Here is a 23,278-nt window from a genome sequence, read left to right on the forward strand (position 1 = left end):
CTCCTAGGCAACTGACATGAGCATACAGCGGCTACAAATAGAACACCACATACACACACACACACACACACACACGCACATGCACACACATGCGCACACACACACGCATACACACACACACACATACAGACCATTTCTACCCTCAATACCTTTTATCCAACATGAAATATCTTGAAAACAAAGCAGTGCTCTAACGACATGGACAATGGCTAGGGTATCATGGTGGAGACGACCATGGCTTTTCAGTCCATTCAGGTCAGAACAATATGGAATGTTCAGCGCTGTAACAAAGAGCATCACAATTCATTTCCAGTCTTTGGCTGATTTCAGCATGAGTTCAAAATGGAAGAAATTCTCATCATATTCCTAACAGCTCTAACACAATGCCCCAGTTAGACTTTGAAAAAAAATTACTAAAGTTCCACCAACGTCCAGTGACATCTCACTCGAAGACAGTGGCTGAATAATTTATGCATTATTAATAATTTATTCTGGTAAAGTATGAGTCCTAGCCAGGGTGACACACGGCAGTGCCGAGAAAGGGTGTTAAGCTAGAGAGAGTGTGTGTGTGAGAGAGAGAGAGAGAGAGAGAGAGAGAGAGAGAGAGAGCATGCATTATGACCCCACATACACCCTTCCACTCCTTCTCTCTTTCTTTGACTTTTTATTTTTAAGAAAAATAAAACTGAAGCTTGCATTTATTTATTTATTTATTTATTTATTTTAAAAAAGACCCAATATATTTCCTTTTGGTTACTGAGTTTAAGTAATATTTCATAATATTTTAATATCAGTAATATTTTATTCACCTAATAAGGTGTAGATCAATTAAAGAGAGAGAGGTGGGGGGTGGGGGGTAGAGAGAGAGATAGAGAGAGCGGGATAGAGAGGGAGAAAGAGATAGGGAGAGAGAGACACACGAGGGGTGGGGGGGTAGAGAGAGAGAGAGAGAGAGAGAGAGGGAGAGGGAGAGGGAGAGCACAGCCGTGTCCCACTCTGCCAAGAGAGGAAATAGCTCCTGAATCACACATACTGCGAGAAGGCAACAGTCTGAACCTTACACACACACACACACACACACACACACATCTATCACTTCCTTTACTTATCACATTACTTCCTTATATGTAGCCCTTCTTTTATAAGACTAGACGTGAGACAAAATCGAGTGTATTATAAATCGAAATCAAATGTGCAAAACTTCAGACCCTGTCCATGTCCATTTCTACAGCAGACTGAAGACACCAGATGTCCACGGTGCTGTACAGTCAGATATTACAGCAAAAACTGAAACTGCAACACACGTGTGTCAGATAGGTATCAGACCTTTTTAAATAGGAGGCAAATTGTTGACCACTTGCTTCTTAGCTAGCTGGTATTAGCAATGCACTGAAAATAAAATGCAACTCTCTAAATCAATGCTGCTTAAAGTAGGATCCAGGAAGCCCCGGGTCTCCTGGGCTATGCTTTATTTACTTTCCTACAGGGCAGAAATCATAGCCCAACACTTTCAAAGCACTGAGTACAATGTGTTCTTATAGTTACTGCCTTGTTTGACTGGTCAGTTGAGCTGAATGACTGAAAGGGTTGAGGATCAAGTACAGAATCTAGAACTCTCTACTGTTATGCTGTAATAGTTTAGAATCTGGAACTCTGAGCTGTTTCATTGTAATAATTTAAAATTCAGGAGCCTTTACTGTTACATTGTACAAGTTTAGAATTTAGAACTGTTTACTGTTACATTGTAATAATTCAGAATTCAGAACAGTTTACTTTTACATTGTAATAATTCAGAATTTCGATCTATCTCTGTCGTTTACACAAATATTTCAGGAATATCCATGATGTTTCTCTGCAGACGAAATTTCACTCCGATCCACTCTGCACTGCTTTATTTTCACATCTTCACCTTCAAATGTAGTGCAAGTCTTTAACATTCTAAATCTAAAGGAAGGGACTGGAAGCATCCTTAGTCAGAGTCAGACCAGGCCTGGGCTTTGATGTCTCATGGTTTTGGATTGACTCTGAGCAGTTGATGCTCCAGCCCTGCCTACACACTACACCATCTGAGCTCACACTCTGAAGTGACTCAGCAGCTTCACATCATACACCAGCTCGTCCAGAGAGAGCGACATGAAAGCATCTGGCTTCACTTCAAATGCAAAGGCAAAGAGAAATGATGAAGCCCACACACACAAATAACCAGATCGGTGAAAAAAAACAAAACAGCAATGTATAATTATGTAAAAAATAACTCTGTATTATAATACTTAATATCTGTATTATACAGTGTACTACATATGTGTGGCTATTTCTTCTTCTTATTATTATTATTATTATTATCATTGTTCCACATAATAATAACATTAAATAATGTCTTTATTCATCTTTGTCAAGAAAGCTGGAATAAAAGCCCTGTTCCTCCTTATGCATAGCCGAGCATTTTTGAGGAACGAACTTAATTAAACAAATGAACAAAACAAAAAGTGGCATTTGAAATATGGGGCTGGAAATTCTTGTATTTTATGTGTTGATGCTCTGCCAGTAAGCACTCTTCAGCTCCTATTGTTTTAAGTGAATTTTTGGCCTTAGTATTAGGCTTTGGTCTAGTCTGAGTCTGGTTCAGTTATTTGAGTAATTTTAGAAGGAGATGTAAAGTTCTTACGCTACACGGTTTCTTACACTTACACTGCTGCTGAATGGATTTTACCCAGAAATACTTCTACACTTACTTGATGACGTTTCTGCGGAAGAAAGAAAATAAGAAAAAAGAGCTCATAAAATCTTCTTTAGCCAACTAACGGTGTGATAAAGTCTGTTTCGGTGTATTGTAGATATCTTTTCACATTTAAAATATCAATGAAATCATGTCAGTAGAAATATATACCTATTAGTTACTGTTAAAATCTGTTCATTATGAATTCTATGAATTATTATTATTATTATTATTATTATTATTATTAATTCCAGAGTTGTTGTCATGTGGTTTGATTTTAGGCAATCAATTTGTAAAGATATCCAAATGAACCCTGTGTATAATCGTAACCTTCATATCTGTTTGTAAATGTGAAATCATGTTGAAAAGTATCATCTTCACACATTTTATGTACGCCACGATAACATGTAATTTTATAGAAGTCACTGCCTTCCTGTTCTAGGAAAACATTCAGTAACTAATCAGAAAACATGTACTTAAGGATTTGAAGCTCTTCGTTCACATTACCAATATCCACAAGAGGCATTCTGTCACCAGGAACATTCACACCTTTCTGTGTTAGATTAGCATTCTCTGGAAAGAAATGAAATGTTGTGCTCGTCGTGGTGTCGCTTGGCCCTGCTGCTGCCCCCTGTGTGCATGTGACGGAGATGCCCAGCTGGAGTGCCACTGGGAGGATATACTGGGCATCTCCAGGTGGCACTATACCAGCACTGGGCACTAGGGATCAGACAGCAGGACCCCGAGCACCTACATATGGGCTCATGAGAACCGGGAACAGACTGTGCCAGCTCTGTCTCTTCCAGAGCGTCAGCTTTCACTCGGTTCTGTGTGCTGTAGGGTTTGTGATTAATCACAGAACACTGTTAAATCAGCACACGGGCATTCTCAAACTGTTCGAGGCCTCTAGATATATAAAAATCAATTCAGCAAGATATTTCTTTAAATGCTACAGAAAAGATATGATTATATACCCAGAGTAATAAGACATGACTGCACATACATAATAGATGAATTTGACAAGTTTCTAATTCAGACATTAACCAAACATTAGGCTTTTTTTGTTCACAGAAGACTTAAATGTAAGAACTGGGCCAAACACGAGCCGAAGACACAGTGATATAACACGGGAAGGACGTTATGAGTTATCAGAACACTAAAAGAAAAACCTTCAAGGTGCCACTGCTTATGATCAGACAATCATGATACAGAACACATTTCTGTTACCAGAAGTCTCAGAAGACTGCTTTCACTTTCATTTCTTCTTTCATTACTTCATTTATCCGTCTTTAGTATCCTGGGAGCCTGGGTGCGAGGCAGTAACACACTCGGGATGAGAGAGCAGTCTATCACAAGGCAGCTTACACATACACAATCTCACACTAAAGAGGTTTAAACTCACCATCAACGTCTACCAGAACCAGACAAAACCGGACAGAACATCGGATAACTTCACATGGACAGGACTGGACGGTGTGGCAACACAAATTTACCCTGTTCATTTTTACAGCTCATTAAGCTGAAATAAAAATAACGATTCCCTATAAAATGAGATGATACACTAAAACTGAGAACAGTTATCTACAGGGAGTGCAGATCGGTTCGAACCCCAGTTTCCGTACACCATCTCATAGAGCTCTGTGAGGAAAAACACGGACATTTCTAAGGCAGGGTCTCTCTGTGGTTTTGTGTGCTGAGAGCACTCAGAGTTAATGCTTAGTCAGTTACCATTAGCTTGATTTGAGAGCAGAGACAGCATCCAGCTCAAACACACACTAACACAGAGCCTGTAGATACACACACTTACATACAGACCTGTACTGCCAGTGGGCTAGCAGATATAACGTGTGTGTGTGTGTGTGTATGTGTGTGTGTCCCTGGGCAATTTTCCCATCCCAAAACACCTCTTAATTCTTAATAACCTCAGTACCGATTCACCAAGATGGAGAAAGCAATTTGCCTCTGCCTCAATAATTACAACTAACACAGGCGAGCTGGGAAATTTCACAGAACAATGTTATATTTCATAGTTTAGGATGCAGAACTCTGTGTCTGTAACACTGTAATAGTTCAGAATCTAGAACTACGTTCTACTACAAAAGAACATACAGGAAACTACAATAAAATAACCTTAAATTTCATCACAACATGTTTCCTTTGTGCATACTGGGAATATTCCTCTGTAACACGGAGTAACAAGCAGCTAGATGAACATTCATGTTATCATAAAACCCAAAATGAGTGAGTTTTATCCTCTTCACTTCACTGAAACTTCATTTCATCTGATGGCTGTGAGTTAATTATCTGTGAGTGTGTATGTTTATGGGGAAAAATGTTGACTCCCACAATGTATTGCAGCAGCGCCGGTCCTGATGAGGTCAGCACTTCTGCTTTATTCTACCACCAGTGAATATTGTGGGCAAAAACTAAGCTGTAAGCATTTACTTACCACATGTTACTGAACTGCAGAAATATGCTACAGCAAAAAAAAGGGGGGGGGGGCACCACCCTTCATTAACCTGTGCACAAAAGTGCAATTTGTCTTGCATTGTGCCTCTGTAAGTTTGCTCAGGGAATTATACCGTTATCACTGGCTACTTAAAGCACAAGGACATGTGATAGAGATGTTTTTCGCAGTTCCTGCTGTATAAATCAATGGTGTGAGGTGTAGTGAGGTCCATGGAGACCCACCACAGGCTGCTGAGTGTGAAGTTTTGGTTTTTTTTCCCCCAGCTCTCTCATTATCAGCTGAGAGTAGGGATAACAGCACTCTCGCACGAGGTGATGGTCCGGGGAGTAGGTTTTTACCCGTCACTCGCTCGTGTACACACAAAAGCACTCAGGCATGACAGTCCAAACAAAATAACCAAAGCCCACGCAGGGGACATTGGAGGGGAGAAGGCTAGCTGTGGATAAGGTCATTCCGAAATGAAGTGCTGAAAATCAATTACTTCGAAGAGCCCTTCTAACAATCGTTACTAAACGGAGAAATCGACAAACGCTTTATTCCTGAACTTCACTGTAATCCCGGCATACTGCAAACCTGTGAGGATATGGATGAATGTAGATTTAAATAAGTGTGAAACATTAACATTACAGACCGCAGCAGTGAGAAAACCTACAGCACCTACAGATGGTGTCTTTAAGGCAGACTGTATAAAGCAAGACTGTGTGGTTCGAGCAACACAACAAATAATTACTAAACTTTATATTGTTTTTGTCATTATCTCTGGAAATGTTTGTTTCAACAAATGTTTGTTTCAATACACTTGACAAATTGTCAAGTGTATTGTCATGCAGGAACAAGCAAGCTTAGTGGAAGCGAACTATTCCCAGGGCCAGCCATGATGCAGAGCCCCTGGAGCAGAGAAGGTTAAGGGCTAAATAGTGGCCCAAATAGTGGGGCTTGAATCCTAATCTTCCAATCAATATTACCACTTGAGCTACCACTGTGCCAAGCTAGCTCCAGCATGTCTTTTGTAGGTTGCTCAATGCTAAAACAAGAGTTGTATAGGTGTGTGCATTTTATGTTCCATAGACACAGGTCAAACCTGGCCACCCCAATAGTATAAAGTCCTGACCGTTCCATCCATCACTTTTTGAATCCTACACAGGGATTGCAGGAAACCTGGAGTCAATCCCAGGAGCCTCAGGGGACAAGACGGGGAGATTGTGCCAACCCACTGCAGGGCACAATCACACATAAACACACTACAGAAAATTTTAGAAATGCCAACCTGCATGTCTTAAGACTAGGGAGGAAACCAGAGTACCCAGAGGAAACCCACAAAGCACAAGGAGAACACGCAAAACCACATGGTGGAGGGAGGAATCAAACCACAACCCTCGTGAGACAAACGGGTTAACCACTAAGCCACTGTACATATAAGATAACGTATCACTTAACAGTGTTAATAAACTGAAATTAGTAAATGATCTTAGTGGAATTTTACATTTTATTTTCTTTGAGTCACTTCATTCCTTTCTGCTGCTTGTTATTAAACTATTTCGTGTTAGCAGAACATCGGCTTTGACAAATGACGCAAAACGTTTGACCCCTAGAGAGGAGAGCTCGTTTTTAGCTCAGTCGGTGGAGTGCATAGCTTTGCAGGGATTAGGATATAGCCTTGAACATTAGAGAATGGACCACCCTGAGGGATTGTTTGTGCTGCCTGGAGCTTCTCCAAAATGGCACTTCTTTTTGTTTTGTCTCATCCACTACTGAGGAGTGGAAAGGAACACGAAGAGACATAGGGAGAAGGAAAGAGCCCGTGACATTTACTGCTAAAGCGACCGAATATGCCAGCTCTGTTTTATTGAAGATGGTTCATATTTTCTTTTGACAAAGATCAGTACAAAAATGTGGATATGTGTATAAAATCTTATGGGACGGTTTAGCAGAATATTCCTCGTCTCAGTCGCTCTAGATAAACGATTATCCAGTGCTACTATGCTCTAAGCTCACTGTTCAGATATTAGACATTGTTTCATTACCGAAGGAAAGAACAACGAGTGTCTGGTCCTTTTAAGTACAAATCAGTGTCACATTTTGTTCATAATTGATGCAGCTCCATAAAAAACTTCATCTCAAGCATCAGTGTGGCTTGGAATTTGGACCCAGTGTTTTACATTAATCAGGCCAGAGATATACTGCGGCCACGTCCTGTTCCTGGGAACTGACGCCAAATTCTGCATTATGCGCAGCGTTTGCCTCAGCAGAACGCAATATGTTGGGACAAAATGTGCAGGTTGGCAGTGAGCAGTGCAATAAGTACAGAAGCAGACACTTCCTCAATACCTACTTTAATTAGCCATCTTGCAAAACTATTACAAAAGAAATCGCTCGGCTTCTCTGGCAGGGATTATTCCGATTCAGCAAAAATCTGAAGCGATGAGAAAAAGAATTGATTCTTAAATGAATTGCGATTCTGTCTGGTTAAGATTACGTATCGATCCACAAATATCATGACGCTTTTACACAGACTCATGCATGAGGATAACTGTCCTGGATTTGAACATTTCCAACTTACAAAATCGAACTTTACCGCTTTACCTCCTATACCTGATGACTGATGCTGATATAATGTCTACTTGATTAAACTGTAAGCTATTGACAGGTGAATAACTCTATCAATCAATTCTACTGAATAACATGTCTGTAGGAGAAAGACAATAAGTAACAATATAATTTCAGTCCTAGTGACAGTCTGGTTATAATATGTTCACGTTATTTATCATCAACTAAAGAAACGAAATCCCTCTCTGCGTTGGTGCTTTCTGGATATTTGTTCTGATCATCTGCTATAATGTATAACATGCAAATAAAAGTGTTCAGGTTTTGTTGTTGTCTTGATTGCGGTACACGTGCACTTTCCCAGCACTGCTCCATATCTGAAAGCTTTTTTTAGCACAATTACTTTCAGCTTAATTACTTAATTAAGGCTAAGAACTGTATTCCCAAAATAATTCTCTGCTCCAGGGCTGCTCCAGGCAAGAAAAAAAAATTGAGTTAATACTGAAACATTCCCAGATTTTTCTTTTAATTAAACGTGAAATTAATTTATATTAGCAACTAAACAATTCATCTTTCTGCGACTTGATCATCAAAAATGGAGTCGCATCATGGCGCCTAAAGAATCTTACGGCATTTTTGTGCCTTGAATTGGAATCTGAAATCACTGAAAGATTCAAGCGGATCATTTCTAAGTGTTTATAAGGGTCTGTGTGGAATTTCACCAGTATTCCTGTGTCCATTCAGGTTCTCTGGAATTTTCCCACCTCCAGAAAACATGCCAGCAGGTGGAGTGGGTAAAATAAATGGCCTAATGCTTGTGTGTGTGTGTGTGTGTGAGTGAATAGTGCCATGTGATGGTCTGGTGTCCCATTCAGGGTGAATTTCCTCCAAACTTATGGCTTGTGTTCCCCACCCTGACCCTGACCAGGATAAAGAGCTTAAGCTGAATGCGATGGCTGAAAGAACACAGTTTGGAAACTAAACACAGAACTAAACAAATAGTGTGGTTTTCCCCTGGCAATTTTCCATGTTAGGGAGAAAATCTTCCTGGTTCTGAGGATGATAAATGGGTCATGTTTTATAGGCTGAACATCTTTTTCCTACCAGGTGGTCTCCATCTGAACTCTTATTACCTCTGCTGTCAAAGAGGGTGACCAGAAAGCCTGGGAACTTTGCTGCCAGTTTCAACATGAGTATTTCTCCAGACCAAAAGTACTATCAGGTTCCACAGACACCAGAGAACCTGGGAAAGGCGAAGCTGGAAAGGCAGATCAGCTCCTGTTTGCCTACTGCTGGACATTCCAGTTAGGACTATAAATCAAACGCAAATCTGGGAAAAGCGCGGTGCGTCTAAGTTTACGGTGAAGTCAGTAAGTGGGAAAAATAAACAGAGTTCGGAGCTGTGAACATGTCTCAGAGCACACGCTTCCTTTACACTTAGAATTCCAGTCTAACCGAAGCTGCTGGTCATTTAAACGCTCCGCTGGTCAAAGTTATCTGGGAGCTGATTCTTTAAAAACTGTCAGAAAAATCGGTACGCAGTTATACCAAGTGTACTCAATAAACCAATAAAATACCCATTACATACATGCTGTACATATAAACAGCCTGAGAGCTAAAAAGTGAAAGCACACTGAGATATTCCTGATGATCGTCATGCTGGTCCTCTTAATATTATCGATTTTTCCCGAGATATCGCTTCTAACTTTGTGTACTGATGTAACAGGAAATAAAAATGATCACTCGTACGTTAAACAGTGATCAGACGGATGAAATACTGAGCGCACAGCATCGATCAAGGACGCAAAATGAAAATCTATAGCAATCTGGCTTTCCAAAACTCAACAGTGCTGCGCTCGCAGAAAGGGCGTGGTCCTGCCCTGCCGAGTGAACGCAGAAATGGCAGGATAATGTCATTTTACTGCTTTCAAATCCTCGTTCCAGAAGAATCCATCATGCTCCTCATGTCCTATCCTCATTACAATAACCCATCTTCTCGTCATGAGGTCATTGGCCTCTAGGGGTCATTCGCTATTAGACTCTAATCAGTATCGATGTTGTGCTTTTTTGCGTCAGTGATATACGGTGCCCAAAGGAGTCCTGATTTTTGTTACCCAAAACAGAACTGTCATAAAAGATCATGTTTACCAGGGACAGGAATATACTGACTAAACAACGTCCCAAATATCACTGCATTGTAGCAGCGTCTGTCCTCCCTCCAGTCGTTAATTACTTCCTGTCCCTAAATAACTTAATGACTTTGAAAAGACAAAGACATTTTCAGGATCCTCAGCAGCTGAGGAGACACTTGTTTTCTGGTGGCTTTGACGTTTCACTCCAGCTTGCCTCTTGTTCCCTGTGCTAAGCCCTCTGCGTTAAATATCTCACTTCAAAAGAAGAATGTTCTCACACAATGAGGCAGGGAAGCATGATCGTAATTCCAGCGCCAGAAACACTGCAGCTTCATCAAAGCGTGAAGAGACACTGGAGATCTGGTATCGCTGAAAACAATGTAGGATCCTTCCATTTAAAAAAAAAAAAGAAAATGAATCATAATGGAAGTGCACTTCATGTTATGGGAACTGTGGCCTGCACAGACATGCAATCTGTCTTTGCTGGAAACATGCTGGTTCACGGTTCGAGTGCTCTGCATAAGGCAGGAGTCTTCGAGCATGAAATACTTGCAAAGCATTCAAGTCGCTCGAAATAAAGCGGGGTCTAGAGCAGCAGCGTGTTCCTCTATATGAGTGACCTGAAATTCCAAACTCTGTGTTTAACTTTACACAACGCTGCACCTTTTCAAAGACGCCCTTGTGTGAAGCGATTTAGAGATATTCTGTCACGCTAATCTCCAAGCAACACAGGAAGAAGAGTATCTATAAAAGCAATATGCCTGGCATGCATGTCAGTGTAGCTCGAACCTCAGCTCCGGTTTGCTGCAAGCTGCCAAAGATCACTTCCTGTATCGCTCTCCAATTAGAACAAGCTAGTCTGGATTTCAGTTACATTATAAATGTCATCCAGGGTCTGGGGTCAGGATGGGGATTACAGGATGTTGGGGACACTTGAACCTCTGTGAAGTACCTCATCATACCAGTTAATATCTATGATCTTATGAGGTATATACTATCAGGTTTCTACTGTACATACCATCTCTCCTGGGCTCTGTTTGATTACAGCATAATAATCTGTTCAGAATCCATCTGACCGCTGAGCGTGAGAGAGGAACTGATAGAGGAAGACGATTGATGAAAGAAATTTCAGCTGAACATGACGGGGAGTGCTTTTAATAATGCATTACATAGAAGAAGAAGAAGAAGAAGAAGAAGAAGAAGGAGAAGAAGAATCATTCTCAAAGAAAAATCTTTGTGTTTGATGTCTCTGGCTTTAATACCAGATAATAAAATGGAAAGACAACACAGCTCATGTTACAAATTTTAGTCAAAAATAATCTTGAGGTTGGAACAGAACTGGGATATTTTTAGTTTTAAAACTAACATTTTAAGGCTGATGAGGAATAGGAATTGACCACAATAAAGTATTAAATATTCTAAATAAATGTAAAATAATAGTAAATAAATAAATAAATAAATAAATAAATAATAATAATAATAATAATGCTGTGTTTGTGTTCATGTTTAATGTTTATTTAGCTATTTTTTTTTTTTTTTTAGATTTAGATATTTTATCTTAATCTTCACCAAAGTCAATCACACCTACACTTCTTGAGTTGTTCCCAAAACAATGCATTGCTCCTGAATGTTGAGCCAACATGAAACAATGTGTGACTGCGTAAAGTTGTTAAAAAACATAAATGCTAAATAAACCTAATGTTCTTTCACTCCTGTGAGCGGCTCTGGATAAGGGCATCTGCCAAATGCCGTGAACGTAAATGTAAGAACGCAAGCGGCAGGATGAAGAAGCCAGACGTGCTGACCGGACTCGCTCGCTTCTTGTTGTTATGGCAACACTGACACGTTACCCTCGCTCCACGCAGGCGCATAACTCAGGATCAGGTTACATGTAATGTGCATATGAATTGAGAGTGTTGTGTTAAGAAAACATCTGACATGAAGATTAGGAATCTGTCATCGGAATGAATTCATCAGAATCTCTAACGAAAAACCACAAAACCGTTACCTTTTCAATCAAATCAGAACTAAAGACAATGCCAGAAGGCAAAGAAATAGCTTCTTATTTGGAAATTTGAAAAGGCCAGATGGATGTCCATCGGTCCAATCAGCAGCTGGTTGTATTTTATGGATCTGCGTGAGCGAGAGACACAACAAGGTTTGGGCCACGTTATCAGACTTCTCAAATAAACACGACTACTGATCTTTTCTTCCTGTGTAAATATTTGCAAGCCGATCCTCTTTGAAGACATTCTGATATTATCATGTCACGGTCATGGTCTGTCTGAAAAGTCTGACCGAAAAGAACTAAACGAAGGCGCTTCAGAGTGGACGATTTATTTCCAGAAGTCTCTCATTTATCCAGCTAAATAAACAGGAAATAAAAATAGAACGGTGTTGTCAACTGGGCTTCCCAGGAACGCTCGTCGTCGTCTCTCTTTTCCACTCGCTCTCCTTTTCCTTCTCTCTCTCTCTCTCTCTCTCTCTCTCTCTCACTCTCTCTCTCCCTCTCCCCAGGAGGCCCCTGGTTGCCATGGTTACAGCCATTACACACACCTGCTAGTGATTCAGGTTCCTGTTCACTGACAGAAGATGTGTGCTCGTTCAACATCGCCAATCCAGACAAAGCTATAGGAGTCTTTTGTATCTCGCCGACCTGAGATCAGCTTGCTTTCTTGCACAGTCTCGGACTGTGCTCTGTTCACGGATCATCTAGTACTGGTCACTCGTACCCGATACTCTGTCGGCTTGCCCACGGGGTGTTAAGACAGCCTGCGAATATCTGCCAATTCTCCACATCTCTCTCCACAGCTCTGTGTTCTCCATCCTCTCTGCCTTTCTCTCTCTTGCTCTCGCTCTCTCTGAAATGATGGCTTGGATCATCATCACGCAGCCATTTTCTTCCATCAACATGTGGGAGGGGCAGCCAGCCATGTTGACTGTCTGCAATCAAAAATCAGACCTCCAAATATGAATTGTATAAGTGAAGAAAGGGGGAAATTATAATATTTAAAAACAAAAAAAACAAAAACGATCAAAGGCCAAACGAGAGTTAGGAATAAAAAATAGGGCAAGACACAAATTCTCACTCCAATAGCTGGCATCTGGATACACAAAAGACCTTAAACTGTTTTAGAGCTCTTTTGTTCTAAATCGAAGACATCGCTGGACACAGTGCTCCTGGACAATGACATGTCAGGTCAGGGAATGAAAATAAAGACATGCGGTACCATCCACATAGCCATTGTGCTCTAACAATACGCACATTATGAGACAAAGACGTCGTCAAAGAGTGGGTGTCATGTCATTACTTAGGTCTTAATGGGTCTTAATTGATTTACCGAGTTGCTTCGTTTTAAATGCGTCATTTGAGGATTTGCAGTTTCTTGAGTGTTGGCTTCACTGATAAGAGAAAGCTTTTTTAAGAGCAGCGTCACATCCCACAAAATGTATAAAACTCTATCATTCATTTCAGAACGTCAGTGTGTGAAAAAAACAAGTACATCAGCTGGTGAATATCGTAAGTGATCTAGATTTTCAGAGTGTTTGGCAACAGGTTGGAGTTTCACAGAGCAAGTGAGAGAGGATGCACGGCAAGAGGACGAGCAAAACCCTGAGACGTGCTCACCTTCACAAAACACATACAAACCTCTCGGATGTCATTCTATAAATAGCACATCACATGAGACAATGACAATATTTGCCATAACCTCTTAATGCACAGAAAAGGCAAACACATGGAAAATGGTGGCTGTTACACACAAAGGGAATTCCGTGGAGCTTTCTGACACGAGCAGCACCGAGTACCAGGCAGTGCTAACTCCCAGAGCTGAGTCACATGAAGCAGTATTGCTAATACTCCTGAATGGCTGCAATTAAGCTGATTATACTGCCTGAGCACAGAAAAGTGAGCGAGAGCGCAAGAGAGACAGAGAGAGACTGAGAAAGAGAAAGAGAGAGAGAGAGAGAGAGAGAGAGAGGGAGAGAGAGAGAGAGAGAGAGAGAGAGAGAGGGAGTGGGAGGCAGGCTCCACAGTGGATATATTTACAAAGGAGCGAGCTTGGATTGAACAAAAAAAGGTCCTATTATTTAATTCTTTTCTTTCCTTTGTCACCATCCCCTAATGCCCTGATGTGGGGTAAAATTCTACGCTGTCATTTTTATAACGTCTAAAAAACATTAAGTAGGGCAGGTGCAGATTAAAAAGGCAGAAGATGAAAACTCCACAACCCAGGGGTCTCCGAGGCAGGCTTTATTCAGCCGAGCAATAAAAGCTGACCTCATATAAAACTTCGAGCTCAAACAAAGAGCGAGGTGCACTCCTCGTTGTGACGAGGCGATTTAAGACCTCGGTTTTACCCCCTGAACGAGGGCAGCTTCCTAAATACAAAACCATGTCACGAAGAACACACCCCTTACTCAATTCCCAGAACAAAAGAGAAGCATCTTCGACTTCTCAAGCTCTGGGCTTTAAAGACGAGAACTTGAGAGCTTTATAAAATGAGTTTTAAACGACAAATCAAAGCCAGGAAACTACAATTTCAATATTTTCCTCAGCAATTCTGATTAGACAATCCAGAATATTTAGCAGGTGTTACCTTTTTGCCTTTCTTCTTCCGGTGAGCTGACTTGCTGTTGCCCTTTTCCTTGGCTTCCTCACTCATCTTGGGCAGGATATTCTCTCAAACACTTAGTCCCACATGTAATCAAAGCCAGACGTCCATGAGAGGAAAGACTACCCTGCTCTGGATTTTAGATGCGCTCTTCTCCACGCACGCTCTCCAGTAGCACTTCAACTGCTTTCCCTAGCTTCTACACCCTCCACAGTTCAGAGAACACTAAGGCTAAGGAGGAAATGGAGTCATGCGAAGTGGAATTAATGGGAATTGATAAATCCACAATGGCTCTCTAGTGGCTGCCCACCACTTTCTGACCAGAAATCACCAGCTCTACAGCTTCACTGGTTGCTCCACTCAGTGTAAATGGTGCTGATGGAGACGCTCGCTCTCCCTGGCAGCCAAACACAGAGAGGGAGGGAGGGAGGGAGGGAGGGAGGGAGAGGGTGGGAGGGGAGGGAGGGGAGGGGATGGTTAGGAGAAGAAGAGCGAGAGGCTGGAGATGAGAGAGCGAGAATGAGAAAAAATACCCTTAGACAAATAGTGGGGTGAACACAGAGGGAGAAATTGGTGGTTAATTAATGGTTAATTAGAGCTTATTGCCAGGGATCTATTGCTCGCCGACTCTGGTTGCAAAGCCATTAGCGAGAAGCATCAGGTCCTTGTAGAAAAGGAACAAGCTTTAGTCCCAGCTGGGATCTGGTTACCGGAGAAAATGTTGTTCTTGCTCCAACATGGCCACGCCTAAATTCTCAACAATTTCAAATACGGGGAACCGAAGCTCCAAGTGGATCTGCGTAATGTCATCTTCACTCCACTGAGCAGTAAACACAGCGATCTGCCTGATAGATCCTAACCCTGGGAAGCTGGGAACCCAAAGGAGGTACACGTGAGGACATGTTAGACGAAATATGTCAGGTTTTTCAAAGTGCTCAGATATTTTAAATAAAAAAAGCGCAGAAAAGACACCAGGCATCTGCATCTAAAAGTAGAGCAACTCACAGCTGTCTAGCTTTTATGATTAAAATTTCATTTGCTTACTGACCTCAAAAGCAGGGTTGCTGAGAAAATATTAAGTAAAAGCTGAACTCACAATTTCATAACACTACACTTTATATAGACGGGGCAGATGATCATTATTCCCTTCCTGTAATTACACTCAGATTTATAACCAAGCAATCCTTACAGATTAAGGCTTTTAGGCTGTGGATCTCGGTCCCTTTTCTAATCTCATGACAAAAGAAAATCTCTTTTTTAGCAGTTAACCATTACTAATTGTTTCCACTTCATTTTGTGAATGCTTGGGTATGAACAGAACCGAGCCGAACCATCTAGTGCCAGAACCTTCCATCCAGAACCTTCAATGTTCCACTTCCAGCATTGCTTAACAATCTCTCAACCTGCTGCTCCTAGATGTTTATATAATACATTTGCAAAGATTTGATTCATTAAAATAGCATAAAAAGTTTCCCCGTTCATAAAGCCACACCCATTTATATTCGTTTCAGCTTCTCTGATCTGATGATGCACTTATAGAATATTATCATTGCTCAGCTAGCTAAAGCTGTGTCTCAGGAGGCAAAAGTCAAAACATTAGTCAAGACATCAGCTTGTAGTCTGAGCGTATAAATTAGAACCCTGTGCTTTTCACACATACACATTAAACTCTAAAATAGTTTTACTTCTATTTATCACCAGACGAATGTAGATTAATTTGCAACAAGCTCAACCTACATGAAGGACACAAAAAACAAACAGTAAAAAATTCTGCGATCCCTTCACCTTTAAAATCTTCACATTTAAAGTGTAAGTCAAGCTGTCAGATTGCTTACGACAGAATAAACACCAGGCGAGGAGAGAAGAGGGTGAAATGAGGGAGAGCATGAGAGAGAGGCGAAATCCACAGAGACAAAACAAAAAAGCTCACCCAGACACCAGGTGAGAAGAAGTCCAGATAAAAATAGCTGAACAGTTTTAATCTGTCTGATTAATGCCATCAGCTTATAGCCTTCAGTGAAATAATGTCCATGAACAGATTTTCATTAGACATTAGAGTCAGCAATGGCTCAGTCAGACACTGAGATCTTAATTACTGTTAATCAGACCACTCACATTACACTACCAGCTAATATTAATGTCCATCATACATCGTTCCTCAGGGCTGGACACTAATAAGTGTTAAACTCTACAATCGTTTACTGGATATGTGTCCAATGTAGGACTCAATCTGATTAGAAAGGATGTTCACACAGCTCTAACAAACAGGTTAGATAATACTGGGCATCATTTGGATTTATTGCGAGTCTAAATGACAAAGACGATGAGCTTTCCAGATGGATCCAGCTACAGAAGCCACTCCATTCTGCCCTCTGATGGGCACTGAGTGTAATGACATAAACAAGTCCACTCTGTTCTTAAACATGCCTTTATCTAACAGATCTGTGCCCCTATCTGACCTACATATCAGTAATCAGTACTCTTAAGCAGAATGCGCAGCCTTTAGGCATGTCTCCCACATATCACATAATATCTGAACATGCTCAAAGACATTCTGCTGCTGCTGACATTCACAGATTCACAGAAATATTGTCAACTACGCTGTAAAGAGCATTCTACTGCAAAACTGTCTTTATCATTATAGTAACAAATCTAATTGATTAAAAATTTTTTTTTAAAAACTATGGAGTGTTTTTAAACAGTTTTTTTCTTTCTGTCTGTCTTTAGACACTGAATTCAGTCAGGTTTACAGTATTTCTTTCCAACTTTGTGCTAAACATATTTGCTTTAGAGCTTGTCCTTGTGTAATAGAGTTTGAAATTAATAAAGCAGAAGGATGATATCACGAACAACGCGATGGCACTGCTACGGCTTTTAACGCCTGTTGATGAAGCAGGACTCCGTTGGTGAATATTTGATGCCTTCATCAGGTAGGGAAATACGTTAAGTTTATGTTTTACATCTCTGGCATTTGGCATGCGCCCTTATCCAGAGCAACTTATATTTTATCTCATTTTATACAATTGAGGGTTAAGGGCCTCGCTCAGGGGCCCAGCAGGGGCAGCTTGGCGGACCTGGGATTCAAGCTAAGAGCCTTCCAATCAGTGGTCCAACACCTTAACCACTAAGGCTACGTCTACACTAATCCGGATAAATTTGAAAACTGCGTTTTCGTCTAAAAATGCTCCACATCGACATTATCATTTTCAACCGTTTCTCAAAAGTTGGCCATCCACACTGAAACGCCTGAAAACACTTACGTTCCTGTACTGTGCGTGAGTAAAGTGTAAGACCTGCGTCATTTCCTCCCGCCGTTTATTTACTTTCTGTCCTCCATCGTAGCTGAATTGGTCACATGACTAAAAATGCATCATTGTTTTTGAAAGCCTCTGTTTTCACGGTCCACACTGCCAGGCCATCTCAGTGCGGATGGAGGGCCAAGACGGATAGAAAAATATGTGTTTTTAAACAAAAACGTATTAATGTGGACATGGCCTAAGCTAACAGATCCCTGTAATGTTAAATCTATAATAAATTCAGCAATCAAGCTGATGCTTATATTTCTAAGTTGCTCAAAAGCTCCTGGTTACACAATTCCACTTGACTATACACAGTTATTTAACCACACTCTCTGTTGTCACCCAGATAAAGATGTTTCCTTTTCAGTTCCTCCTGGTTCTTCTCAAGGTTTCTTCTTCATGTCGTCTCAGGGAGTTTTCTTTTTTTTCCTTCTCTGGTTTGCGCATTAGGGATAAATCTAAATAAAACTTTAAACCTTAATAAAGTATTTTTTTCACTGAAGTTATATATTTCTATAAAGCTGCTTTAGACAATGTAGAATGTTAAAGCGCTACACAAATAACCTGAACTGAACTGAATCATGGGGTATATTAGAAATAACTATATTCTGATTCTGATTAATATTATAATATAAACGTAATATTGCAGAAGTTTAAGTGTCTAAGGCCTGCATCAATCTCTCTTCCTCTCTCAGTATGAAAAACTACCACGATGTGCTGCTGCTGCTGTCACCCCATTGGCTCTGTGATCTTGTTGGCCTCGATTAGTTTTGGCAGTACACGCTCCAGCTTTTTCACACTCAGTTGAAGGTGAAGTCTGGCCTGGACCTGTCCGTTCTGACTCAACGCTATGCAGTAGGTGATTGGAAGTCTGCTTTCTAGCATATCAATGCTATTTCCTACAACGTGTTGACTGAACTGAAACTGAATGCTGTGATCGTTAAGATCTTTATAAACATTCTGTGAAGCCTGAGCGTATGAGAAACTAAAATTCCAGAAAGAATTTTATCTCATGTGCTATAAGGTGCTGATTAATTTTCTCTGACAACAGTTCTGGATGCAAGGTAAAGCACAGATTTATATAACTGTGCTTGTTTCTTGTTATCATTTCTATAGTAAGCTTTAATTCACAGGGACCTGGTGGTGTGCTGGATGTTCTACACACCTAATAATAAAGAGATTAGGAAAATGTGACACTTATGGAAGGAGTCTCCAGTTCCAGCACTTTGTAGCAGTCAGTCACATGTTTTCCACCAAGTCTTCAGGACAGAAAGCTTTAGGCTTATTGGTCACTCAGTAACACGACAAGCTGCATGTTGAATATAATAATCCAGTACATTTTCAGTGTATGGACCTTTGTGTAGCGTCTAATGCTTCAGAATGAATGTTCCTTCATGATCTCCTTTCGATATAATAAATAAATTATTATAAGCTGATTTGTCCACAGTAGCACAGATCGTTAAGGAAGTGGAGAAAAACGAGTGGCTACAATGCTCTTTCTCTTTTCAGCATTTATCTGTGCAAATCTTTAATCTTTAGGAGATGTATTTATTCCTTCTGAGGTCGTGTACACAGATAACAGAATCCGGGAAGTGTGATTTATTTCGCCCTGCCCTCGACAGAGGCGTTACCTGCCGACACTGCCTGAGCTCACTCCATGTGGAGATTTATAAAACTTATTTCAGATCTTAAAACTGAGGAGCTGAAATAACAAACGGGATAGAAATCCTTCCTCCTACACTGCACAAAAAAATGTGGTGGTCAGATTTATGAAAAACTATTCTGTATAGATAGAAATCAACAGTATTACATTTAGGAAATTAATACAGTACATGATAGATGTGTGTGTGTGTGTGTGTTGTGGGTCTGATTCTCAGCTCAGACGTGTCTGATCTTAGTCAAGACTTTAAGAATACGCTCTCAGATTATGCTGGATGTATGAAAGTAAGTTGTGTTAACGTAACTCAATTCAATCAGGTGAAATCGATGAACACATTCCAATGAAGTCAATTCAACATGCTTTTTTTTGTTTCAGTGTATATTTCAGTTACAGTGCTGTTTGCTTGATAGTAATAAAAGTCTGATATATTACTTCTGTTAGTTAATCATTGACAAAGATAAGTACAAATGGCTAGAAAATTAAATGAGTAACTAACAGATTGGCTTAAAACGGTGGTGGGGCACCGCGAGGCAGAACTTCATTTCACCCGGAAAAGTCTCTGGAAATCCACTGGAAGGAGGAACCTCCACTAGATGTTCCCTCAGTTGCTGGTTTGATCATAGTGTCTAAAATGTTCCATCTGGTGTGAAACTGGTGACTGTGATGACCATTGCATAGAATTTCTATCATTTTTATACTCATTAGACTGACGAGGGGGCAGAGTCATCCTGAAAGAGACCACTCCCATCAGAATAGAAACGTTTCATCGTACCATGAAGATGATCAGTTCGACAGCATGCTAGCAAAAACGCACACCGGTGTCATCACTTTGTCGCCCTGTCTGCATAGTAATGAAAATATAATGGGCTGCAATTATGATGATTACACTGTAAATAACTTTTCTTTCATTTGACTGCTCGTGCTAACTAGCATTACAGGATGACAGAGCAGACCTTCCCATGCTCATGGTTGGCTAATCATCGGAAATCATTAGTGCCAGAGTGAAAGCTCAAAGTGAATAAGTGCTTTTCGTGGCCCTGTGTCTGAACATGCACAACATTTTTGTCAAGCATGTTAACTCTGTCGAGCTTAAGCTGAGAGCATGATTAGCTTCTCCATCACTTGCAGGTTCCTGTCCATACATGTTTATTTTATCAGGAGCTCACCTCACTTGCCTGGACAGTGCCTCTGTTGGTTAAATTACATTTTTCCTTTGCCTCCTTTTTCTGTGGTCTCACTCATGCAGATTTCGTTAGCGTATTAGCATTATCACATAAAATGGGAAAGATTTTTGTATGCTCAGTGTTACTTTACTGGAGATGTTCTGCTCATGTCGTTGTGACAATATAGAATTTATAACAGTTATTCTTTCTGTATAAATTTGTGAATGAACCATAGATGAGAATGATGCACTGATTAAAAACCTGATTTGTGCTAAAACAGGAGCATGAGAAACGTTTTTGTTCCAGAAAACTCTTAGTCTCACTAAGCCAGTCTTCTAACCCTCCCTAGAGAGTCTGCTATCTTTCATCAGTAAACATGGCCAAGACCAACCTACTTTATCTGTTAGAGGTAATGTGGCTGAAGACAAACTCTAGACCTTTTCCCAAACCAAACCCACAGGATCATATCTCTTTGCTTTATTTTTCCACAAATAAAAATTTTATCAATCCATTATAATAGAAATACGCTAAATAATCATCCGCTCGATTGCTCTGGAAATAAAGTGTAATTTGCAGAGATGTGTACGTATGTGACGAAAGTAGAAGTCGTGTTCGTGTATTAAAATAAAGAAATAATTAAATAAAAAACCCGTGATGAAGAGAATCGTGTAAATATGTGAAATATTCATTATTTCCATGATGAACCACCACTTGAGGCTTGTCAGTGCAACTTTTCTGCAAACCCATTAGTCTTTTTTTTTAATCAGTGTGATTCATCCTAAAAGGTATCACTAAACTGATAATTAAGCAGCACAGTGATCATAAATTCAGTCGGTGCATTCAGGTCAGGCTGTGGAGAACATCCTGCACTCTTCACACACTTCAACTGGCCTGCTGGCAAGATAGTTTGGCAGTTTATCATAAAATTTACGCACAATTTAATACACAGCACCACAAAATGGTGAGCTGAGTCACCAGAAAAACAGAACCAGGGGACATTTGGTGTGAATCCATGTGTAGGTGCTATCAGGGTCTTGCTTGAGCTAATATTCAATGGATTGAAATCTAATAGAAGTTTTCCTGCTCACTGACCACACGCTCTTTAGCAAGCCGCAGAAGCCACGCTGATATATAAGGTGGTGACCCGAGGCTCGTTCCCTGTGTCTTCTCTTCAAAACGCCAGGATAAATCCATCGCAAAGAAATAAAAACATGTTTTACTTCCCAATACCTAAGGTTTGTTACCTAGTAACCAGATGCAAAAAATGTTTAAATAATAATTATTATTAGGTCAATCACGAGACTCATTAGAATTGATAAAAGATATTGATCAATATTATAAATTTTCAGCAGCTCCTCTTCCTCACAGGTGTATGTGAATGACAGTAATTAAATAAAACTGAAAGTAAAATAAAAAAAAAACCTGCTTAAACAAGTCGTTCATAAAGAGTGAGCACAGGTCACACCCTAACGAGACAAACTGATCTGTAAAATATAGAACGCCATGAAGTTAAAAAGAAATTAAAATCCTGTGAAGAATCAAAACCATAAATCAAAACCAGCTAACTGAATGTGATGTTTGTGAATCTGAACACAATAAATGTATTGAAGCTGTAAATTAAATGTTATTATTATCTCCACTTGGTCCATTTGCATGCAAATATGCAGTGTGTTGTTTAGCAGCACTGAAAATTGCTTGACTCCTTGCCAGTTTTGGACATGAGATGATTTCAAGACATTTCTGGCATCTGACAGACACCCTTATCCAGAGTGACTTACATTATATCTCATTTTATACAACTGAGGGTTAAGGGACTTGCTCAGGGTCCCAGCAGGGGAGTAACCCTTGGTCACCAGCAGATTGGTGGACCTGAGAGTCAAGCTCACAACCTTCTGATTAGAAGTCCAACACCTTAACCACTGACCCAACACCTCCTCCAGCCCAAGACATTTATAACTTATTGTTATTTGGATGTGCGTTAGTTTTGGTCTTGGTCTTGGTCTTCTGTTGTCATTGTAGTAATGAATGAATGAATCCAACTAGCTGAATTAAAGCGATCTGATATTTTTCTGTCTATGTCCCGATCATGGACCCAAACCTGAGAGTGGTGGTCTTAATTACAACCTAATATGCAACAAACCATAAGAAGATGCTGCCATATTCCCAGTGAGATCTGACCACCTGTATTGTTCTTAATAGTGAACTGTATTCATCTGCATGGTGTGTTAGAAGATCGTCTGTGGAGTGTGTGACTCTGACTTTTACATAAACGAGTACAGTATAGATAACTGAGACTAATATCGTCTTCAATGGAACATCAAGCATCTTTCTGTTTTGAGCAGCGCACTTTAACCAGAGGAGACATGACATTTTGCTTGAGCTGCAGGACACAAATGAAAAGAGAGGCATGAGCCGTGTCCTGACATTCCCTGAGACACACTGAGACGGAGCATGAAGACAATTAAAAACAGCGATAAGGTTTCCTGTATGAACTGTCAGAGTGTGTGTAGCTGAGGTTGCTGCACCACTGACACCATGTCATGAGCTAACAGCATGAATGCTAGTTTTCATTTCACAAAGTGGAAAAAACAGTGTAAAGCCTCCTAATGAAGAAAAAAATCTAGACTGGAGTTGTTTACTCGATTCTCTGGGCTAATTCTCACACTCTGCGATGAGCGCGT

At 40.4% G+C, this 23,278-nt stretch overlaps 1 protein-coding gene across 3 annotated transcripts in view; it reads right to left on the reverse strand.

Annotated features, from left to right (window-relative positions):
* Nucleotides 1–23,278, reverse strand: part of ank3b (ankyrin 3b) — a 160,342-nt gene that overhangs the window by 123,881 nt on the left and 13,183 nt on the right. The window contains exon 1 of one of the 3 annotated variants that reach the window (XM_058406123.1): nucleotides 14,461–14,844. The exons of the other annotated variants lie outside the window; for them this stretch is intronic. Within the exon in view, the coding sequence (XP_058262106.1) occupies nucleotides 14,461–14,526 (66 nt within the window). The 5' untranslated portion in view covers nucleotides 14,527–14,844. Of the gene's footprint in view, nucleotides 1–14,460; nucleotides 14,845–23,278 lie in introns of those variants that run through there. 3 annotated transcript variants of the gene reach the window in all.

Source organism: Hemibagrus wyckioides, linkage group LG13, assembly GCF_019097595.1.
Source record: "Hemibagrus wyckioides isolate EC202008001 linkage group LG13, SWU_Hwy_1.0, whole genome shotgun sequence".
In the NCBI taxonomy this organism is placed as follows: Eukaryota; Metazoa; Chordata; class Actinopteri; order Siluriformes; family Bagridae; genus Hemibagrus; species Hemibagrus wyckioides.